Genomic DNA, 8023 nt, shown 5'->3' with positions numbered 1-8023 from the left:
GGGAGGAGAGAGAGAGAGAGAGAGAGAGAGAGAGAGAGAGAGAGAGAGAGAGAGAGAGTTTATTGTAAGATATGCTAATAGCTTTTAAAACTTGCAAGTTTCTTATCATCATATAAATTCTACTTCTATATTATGATATTATTTCTTCTTATCGTTTTTTATTCGAAAGCGATAAAGAGTACAAAATGAAGCGGATGCTCATTTATCTCCCGCTAATTTATCCACCGCTAAGAATCACAAATATTGCAAAAAGCGTATAATCGATACACATGATTAATTACAGAATGATAAATTACATGTATATATGTATGTAATTATATATATACCTGATGATACTGGCGTCATATTTTCGATGCACTTTGGCGAGGCGCTTGAAGATTTCGAGCGAACCCGATCGCACGAAGACGAACCTTACTTTTAATCACGAAATCGCGTATAAAATCGCGAAACCACACGCAACGTTTACGATAATACAAATACTTATGCGGCACTTGCGATAATTTCGCACGGCACAATTCACTTTTAGGGGATAATCGCGAAAATTATCGGAGCACGAGTCAACACAACGCGACGCGTTCTTTTTGGCGGGATCTCTATGGCGGGCTTTCCATGGCAAACTTCAATCTATCGAAAAGCAATACTGCGATTCTCGAAACGACCACTATCGAATGCCGTCCGTCAATGGCCGACGAACCAATCAGAATGGTCCACGAAACTTCAAGGTATCGGCTGGGATGCCGCCAGTGCATCCAGAGAATTTTATATGGAAGTAATATAGCGCTTCGTGTAGTTCGTGTGTGCTTCACTTGTGACAGAAAAAGTATATGACTATTAGCGATGTCCCGAGTCGTTTGTGAAATCTACAGTAAAATGTTGGGGTTCTTAGGTGAGCGATAAACGCATGCTTCTTGTTAATTTGCTGGCTCGATGATACCGGTTGCTCCGCGATAATCTTTGACGTTGCAATTAAAAATTTGATGAGTTATCACCGAGCTTTTACATGAATGATACCGCAACAAGTGTCTCTCTTGTTAAGCCTGCTTTCGTTAAAGTTTTATAATTTCTGCACTTATTTTTAATCCTTACATGTAGTTCAAAGTAGTTACATGAAAATTTTCATATACATCTAAAATAATACATTTGTATTTCCTCTTTCTTATAGGTTTTCTGCTGCTAGTTTCTGGAGCGAATTGCTTGTATGCGTCCAATTCAGCCGTCATTGATCTTAGGCCAAATAATTTTGATAATTTAGTCTTAAATAGTGATCACATTTGGGTGGTTGAATTCTACGCGCCATGGTGTGGACATTGCCAACAATTGACACCAGAATATGAGAAAGCAGCTAATGCATTGAAGGTGACTCCCATCATGTTCTATTATTATTTTTTTTAACGTATACATTGAGACTTATTTATTATTTCGATAGGGCATTGTAAAAGTTGGCGCAGTAAATGCTGATGAACACAAGTCTCTCGGAGGTAAATATGGCGTTCGTGGTTTTCCAACAATTAAGATTTTTGGAGTCGACAGCAAACCAGAAGACTTCAATGGCCCAAGAAGCGCAGCTGGTATTGTTGATGCTGCATTGAATGCCGCCAGTAAAAAAGCACGAAGAGCCTTAAGTGGCAAGAAGGCAGACAGTGATTCCAAGGTAAGCTAAAATTAATTGTGTGATTAGCTTTAGATGTTTACATAGAATATTTAAATAGATGATGACATATATAAATAAACAAATAAATGACAGCTTTTTTTGATTGGCAAATAATATTAATTTGGGTATTTACTTGTTGCAGAGTTCAGATCCCAAAGATGTAATAGAATTAACAGATGAAAACTTTGACAAAACTGTTTTGAATTCCGAGGATATGTGGCTAGTTGAATTTTATGCTCCTTGGTGTGGCCACTGTAAAAATCTGGCACCTGAGTGGGCAGCAGCGGCTACTCAACTTAAGGGCAAAGTAAAATTAGGAGCTTTGGATGCTACAGTAAATACATTGAAAGTAAGTAGCATGTTTTACTGATATTTTTCCTAACAATATATAATCAATTAATACAATTATGTTTTAACTTATTAATGTTACAGGCTAGTAAATACGAAATCAAGGGTTACCCTACCATCAAATACTTTGCACCAGGTAAAAAGGATGCCGATTCGGTACAGGAATATGACGGTGGTCGCACCAGTGGCGATATCGTTAACTGGGCGCTTGAAAAATTAGCGGAGAATATTCCAGCGCCAGAAGTGATTCAAATTACATCCGAACAAAGCCTGAGAAATGCTTGCGAAGATAAACCAATCTGTGTAGTCTCTGTCCTGCCACACATCCTGGACTGTCAATCTGACTGTAGAAACGGATATTTGAAGATTCTGAATGATCTCGGGGAGAAATATAAAAAGAAGATGTGGGGGTATGTATAGCAAATTTACATTCATTAATTTTAAAATAATCCAAAAATAAATGTTCTTTTGTATTTGAATACAATTATAGAACTGACTTTTTTTATTTTTATATTGTAAATTTTATATTATTATTTATTATATTACTTAATTTTATATTATATTGTATTAAACAAGAGTAAAATAAAAAATTAAATTATATAAGTAGAGATTAGCATAGTAATTTTTAATATAAAATCTTGATAAAATTTGATTTTCTAAATTTTAATTTTTTGGAACTTGATTTGATGTATTTTAACATTATATGCATCTTTAATTTGTATAATAAACAATTTTTACAAAATTATAATTACTTTTCTCATAGATGGGTTTGGTCCGAAGCTGGTGCTCAATCAAACATTGAAGACGCTTTAGAAATTGGAGGTTTCGGTTATCCTGCATTAGCAGCTGTCAATATCAAGAAGATGAAATATTCCTTGTTGAAGGGCAGTTTCTCATATGACGGAATAAATGAATTTCTACGAGACTTAAGTTATGGCAGAGGTGGTACTGCACCATTAAAAGGTGCTCAATTGCCTGTTATTTTCGAAACAGCGGCTTGGGATGGCAAGGACGCCGAACCTCCACAAGAAGAAGATATCGATCTTAGTGATGTTGTTCTAGATGAGAAGGACGAGCTATAATTTATCGAGAGCCAAATGGTTAAATTCTTCTTAAGAGAATTTACCACATGTGAAGTACATAATTTCTATATAAAGCTGATTAGAAGCATTAATCATGATCCACAGTATAAACCTCACTCGCTCGAGAAATTTATTTTGTATCAGACTTAACATTTGTATTTATAAGGTTCTACATCGACTCAGTTATTTCTTGATAAAACTTATGGTACAATGTTAAAGCAATTCCATTATTTAATGATTTTTGTAAGAAGTACAAATATATATATATATATATATATATATATATATATATATATATATATATGCATATATATATACATATATACATACACATGATATAGTTATTTGTCGCTCTGTGTCTAAGGAAAACTAATTCTCAGGTGTAATTATCCAATTTTATAAAGACACTTGTTTAATTCTTCCATCTGAAAGCCAATTTTAATCAATTTTCAATAAAATTATATATATATTGAGTTGCTTTATAGGAAACGTAAACTAGTCTAGACTCGGCATAAACATATCCATACAATTCTCTGATTCTCATTGTTTCTCATGTTTAAGTAGAAAAAGAAGTTTGAAAAATGTATGTTGTGTGTTATGATGCATTTATTAGCCTGCTTATTTTTTATAGAAAGTGGGTTATAAAATTAAAGTACACATAGTTTATGTAAAGTCATATATAGTTTCCTACTTGTAATAAATATACATCATACATTTACATGTATACTGTTTCTATAAGTCTTTTTTTATGAGCTTAATATATACTGATACTTTAAGAAAAAACTTTTCTGCTTACAGAACTATTAATTGGTTCTCCCTGCAATGGGACCAAATTTGAAGATTGTAAAATTCAGTCTGTCATAATATGTTAATCTTTTTATATTTGTAAAAGTAATATTTTGTTATTACACGTTTATATTATTATCTACTTAAATGAAAATATTCTATGTAGAGAGTCTTCCTTCACAAGTAAAATTGACATACATTGTTTATTACTTCTACAAAGTAACATTTATGTTAGAAAAATTATTTTTGACAGATGTATATGTATCAAGATGTACATTTTCAATTGTATAATTTAATCTGATCTTTTACAATAATATAATAAAACATTATTTCTACATTGGTTGCTGTAAATACTTGTATAATTTATTAAAAATTAATTTATTCTATGATTGCACATAAAAGGGAGTACAAAAACAATAATTTCAATGTTTAATATTTTTCTATTTGGAGATCATAAAATTGTCATTAAAGTTCGTATAAAACTTAATTACTGTTAGCTCATATAAAAGCTTATATAAAAATACTGATATCCTAAGTGAATGTGTACTCACTTATGTAGTCAAACGTATAAATTTGTTTTCTCAGTCTTTTTCTTATCGATTTAATGATACATTGTTTGATACGTCATTTAATACATCATTTGAATTAGGATAGATTGGCATACTGTTAGTATTGTCACTAACAGTACACACAGAGTTAACTTCTGTTAACTCTATGATATCATAAGTCTGATCTCTCTTACATATGTATGGGTATAATATAATTATATAATATGTTATAGTACCGAGTATAATTATAGCTAAAATTATCGCAATTATTCCCCAAGCTGAAATACCAATTTTATGAGCTGGATGTGAATTTGATATGCTTGTGGATGCTGCTGTTTCTGCTAAATTCTGATTCTTGTAATACTTGGCTGGTATGCTATCAATATCTCTGCCATGATAATTATGATATTCTGTCTTATAATTTTGCCTTGAGCCATGCGAGTATACTCCACTTTCAGTTATGGAAAGGGTTGCTGCACACAATCATTTTTGTATCATTAAATATCAAAAATGATTATAATAGACTATGCCTAATATTAACACTAAAGAGAGAGAGATAAGAATTGCAATTAATATAATCATAATAAAAATAGAGATATCTCAATTTTTAATGTAAGAATTCAAAATTGGAAAATATTTTATATATAAGAGATTATTAGAAAAGGTTGAATAATTTAAACATACACTTACCAACAAGCACGATAAAAACAAAATATATCGTCTTCATAATATTTGGATCTGTTTGCGATTGAGATTCTATTAAATGAGTAAACAAGGTGTTTTTCGTTAATGCAAACGAAAACAAGTAATAACTATTCAAATAAAAAAACGTGGTCTTCGTAGCGCAACGTGCAACAAACACCGTGTATAAAAGATAAATGTCTGTGCCGTCTGTGGCAACAAGCAAAAGGAATGTAATACACATTCCACAACTATATGCATCCAGGAAATTTTGAATATCCCCATTACCTTAGGGAATTTATCTGATGAGAGATATTTTTAACTCGGTAGTAAGGCCGGGTCTACAATAGGTAATTTAAGCCTTAAGAGATTGACCAATCACAGTCAAGTATGAAGAGAATATTCGACTGTGATTGGTCAATTTCTTGAGGCTTAGGGCTTAAATTACCTATTGTATGTAAATCGGGACTAAATAGACAGAGAACCAACCTAATCTGTCTTTTTCTAGTTCTGGGTCCGATTTTTTTATGGGATAGTATACTCACTTTAGTATATTATAGAGTTCTAGACGATGGGCCAAAAACATCTGATTTGATAAACATGGCAATGTTGAAAGGATGCGTTTCGGCTATTTGCAATATTTTACCGACAAATATAAATTTATTGGGATATAACGTAAGCACGATAATTTATCATCGATATAAATATGTTGATAAAAATTATATATTCTCAGTAACTGATTACATATATATTTTATTTTTTATAGCAAGTACGAAACTTTATTGGCTACAGACAGTTGCGCGACAGAAAGCGTAGAAGATGTGCAGAGCAATATGCTGAAGAGCGGTTGAGATTGGTTGCCTTAAAGCGAAATAATATCTTACCACCAGATATAATAGTAAATAATGATTCTCTCTCCATTTTTATAAATGATAAATTCATAGTTCGATCATTTGCAAGTTAGAAATCTGCAAAATATGCAATTTATGTAACATGTGTGTTGATATATATCTTGTTATGGACAATTTTTATAGGATATATTAATGCTCTAGTACTTACAACATTTTAATGCATATTGTTTGTATAATCTATTTATATACAATATTGCAATTGTCTGAATAATTAAAACAATATAACAATATTTCTAGAAACTCGCTGGAAAACAAATAGATGAAACAATTCCCAGACAAACTGCTCTGAGACAATTGACCCCAAGGTGCGTGGTAACTGCTCGAGCTTATGGTACAGTACATCGATGGAGAATATCGCGATTCATCTTTCGCTATTTAGTTGATCATAATAAAATGGCTGGAGTACAACGTGCCATTTGGTAAATCAATGTACATCAAGTTATTATACATTCATTATATTTGAATATTAATATAGCTTATATATAATACATAAATAGATGCAAATAAAATTTTAGAAAATAAAAATTATCTTATTACATTTTCTTGACTTATTATTTCTTGATTTAATGTTCTTATTTTTTCCTTTTATACTTTTTATATTATTCTTTTTTTTTTAACATTTTATATCATGTATGTCAATATTCTTTTTACATTTTAAAGAATGACATACATATATATTTAATATAATTAAAAATGACATGTATATTTAACATAAGAATAACATGTATATTTAATATAATTAAAAACTTATTGAAATTAACATGTATATTTAACATAATTTAAAAAATGTTAAATAATTTAATTAACCGCTAAATTAATTAACTAAAAAAGCTAATATATTAATTGCTGATTGCTAATGTATTAATTGAACATGTATTACATTGCATCAAAATTATATCAATCACTAAACATTGATAACTGCAGCTTATATATAGATCTATTTCAAGAATAATGCGAGATCTATATTGATTCCAATTATTCGACTTCACCTCACGCACACATATGTTTTTCATAAAGAAATCGATTCATAGACGCGTGTTGCATGTAAACAGGTCTCGCTGTTTTCCTTTCTATCTCATTCGTACATTTCCCATAACTGCGGACAAGTCGCATCCTTGAATATTTTATCAATCCTAACATCTAACTCGCTCTCATACAATCGTTTATCTCGTCTGATCGAAAAACGCAAATGTACCGTACTGATCTAAAGATTATAAAGTGTTTAAACAAATCTGATATACCAATTGTAATGCGAAATACGATGATATGAAAGATTGGCACAGTCTTACCAAGTTTAATGTAGTTGTCACACACACACATCCAAATTTACAGATATATTTTTTCTCCTTTACAATTCAGGTAGCAAAAATAATCACTTTGACGTTATTTTGACGTCAAATCGCATCAAAATGACGTCCAAATGATTGTGTATGTGATAACTGCATTAATCTTGGTAAGAATAATAATAACGATCATCAATTTCTGATCAAGTGAATACAATACGTATAAAATAGCTAATAAATGTGTAAAATAATCAATAAATTTGCGCTATTATATTAATTAAAATTTGGTCTATTATTATACCTTATTTAGAGTTTTTACATTTTATTATTAATTTAGTTATTTAGTTATATTCAATTTATAAATTAAATCCTTCGATTTTTGAGTTGCTTTTGAGTTAAGAAAAATAACAAAAAAATTTTTCGAGAGTAAAAATAGATTTAAAAGAACGATTAATTGAAATAAAATAGGATTAAAAAACAGAATTGCAAAAAGTAAGAAAAAAGCTTAAGATTTATTTAGAGAGATATAATTTTTAATATTTAAAATTGCATATATTGTTGTTTTTTTTATTTTAACTTGAAATCTTTACGTACAAGAATTAATCTCTGATGTACCGAAACGATCTCATGATCAGAAGATCAAATATTTAAAGAAATTCAAAATAGATAATTGCTCATAATATACAGAAAAAAAAATAAATAATGCAATCAATACGACTGGTATTGTACACGC

At 30.3% G+C, this 8023-nt stretch overlaps 2 protein-coding genes and 1 long non-coding RNA gene across 3 annotated transcripts; 2 read left to right on the top strand and 1 right to left on the bottom strand.

The window, feature by feature from the left end:
- The first annotated feature begins 710 nt into the window (after window positions 1–710).
- Cabp1 (Protein disulfide-isomerase A6 homolog CaBP1) lies at window positions 711–4218 on the top strand. Its single transcript, XM_083108246.1, has 6 exons — window positions 711–886; window positions 1163–1356; window positions 1427–1651; window positions 1794–2000; window positions 2084–2409; window positions 2763–4218. Exons 1-6 carry the CDS (start codon window positions 838–840, stop codon window positions 3079–3081), a joined length of 1320 nt encoding a protein of 439 aa, XP_082964372.1. The 5' UTR covers window positions 711–837; the 3' UTR covers window positions 3082–4218.
- LOC145976821 (uncharacterized) lies at window positions 3341–5332 on the bottom strand. Its single transcript, XR_014440315.1, has 3 exons — window positions 5106–5332; window positions 4703–4888; window positions 3341–3506 (listed from the first exon to the last, which is right to left on the bottom strand). It is a non-coding gene; the product is annotated as an uncharacterized LOC145976821 (long non-coding RNA).
- A 279-nt stretch (window positions 5333–5611) lies between these two features.
- Window positions 5612–6545, top strand: Mrps14 (mitochondrial ribosomal protein S14). Its single transcript, XM_083108247.1, has 3 exons — window positions 5612–5771; window positions 5863–5994; window positions 6245–6545. Exons 1-3 carry the CDS (start codon window positions 5697–5699, stop codon window positions 6428–6430), a joined length of 393 nt encoding a protein of 130 aa, XP_082964373.1. The 5' UTR covers window positions 5612–5696; the 3' UTR covers window positions 6431–6545.
- The last annotated feature ends 1478 nt before the right edge of the window (window positions 6546–8023 follow it).

Source organism: Camponotus vicinus, unplaced genomic scaffold (assembly GCF_025532165.1).
Source record: "Camponotus vicinus isolate PSW18456_S1 unplaced genomic scaffold, iyCamVici1.0 SCAF_9, whole genome shotgun sequence".
Classification (NCBI taxonomy): domain Eukaryota; kingdom Metazoa; phylum Arthropoda; class Insecta; order Hymenoptera; family Formicidae; genus Camponotus; species Camponotus vicinus.
Note: the sequence above shows the minus strand (reverse complement) of the source record. Positions and strands in the feature narration are given on the sequence as shown.

What these genes read in the sequence shown, in the direction of transcription:
- Mrps14 (XM_083108247.1), top strand. Translation starts at nt 5,697, where the DNA reads ATGGCAATGTTGAAAGGATGCGTTTCGGCTATTTGCAATATTTTACCG. An exon ending in TAAATTTATTGGGATATAAC is followed by an intron (nt 5,772 to 5,862) that starts GTAAGCACGATA and finishes TATTTTTTATAG; the next exon opens with CAAGTACGAAACTTTATTGG. An exon ending in TCTTACCACCAGATATAATA is followed by an intron (nt 5,995 to 6,244) that starts GTAAATAATGAT and finishes CAATATTTCTAG; the next exon opens with AAACTCGCTGGAAAACAAAT.
- Cabp1 (XM_083108246.1), top strand. Translation starts at nt 838, where the DNA reads ATGTCCCGAGTCGTTTGTGAAATCTACAGTAAAATGTTGGGGTTCTTA. An exon ending in AGGCAGACAGTGATTCCAAG is followed by an intron (nt 1,652 to 1,793) that starts GTAAGCTAAAAT and finishes TACTTGTTGCAG; the next exon opens with AGTTCAGATCCCAAAGATGT. An exon ending in TATAAAAAGAAGATGTGGGG is followed by an intron (nt 2,410 to 2,762) that starts GTATGTATAGCA and finishes CTTTTCTCATAG; the next exon opens with ATGGGTTTGGTCCGAAGCTG.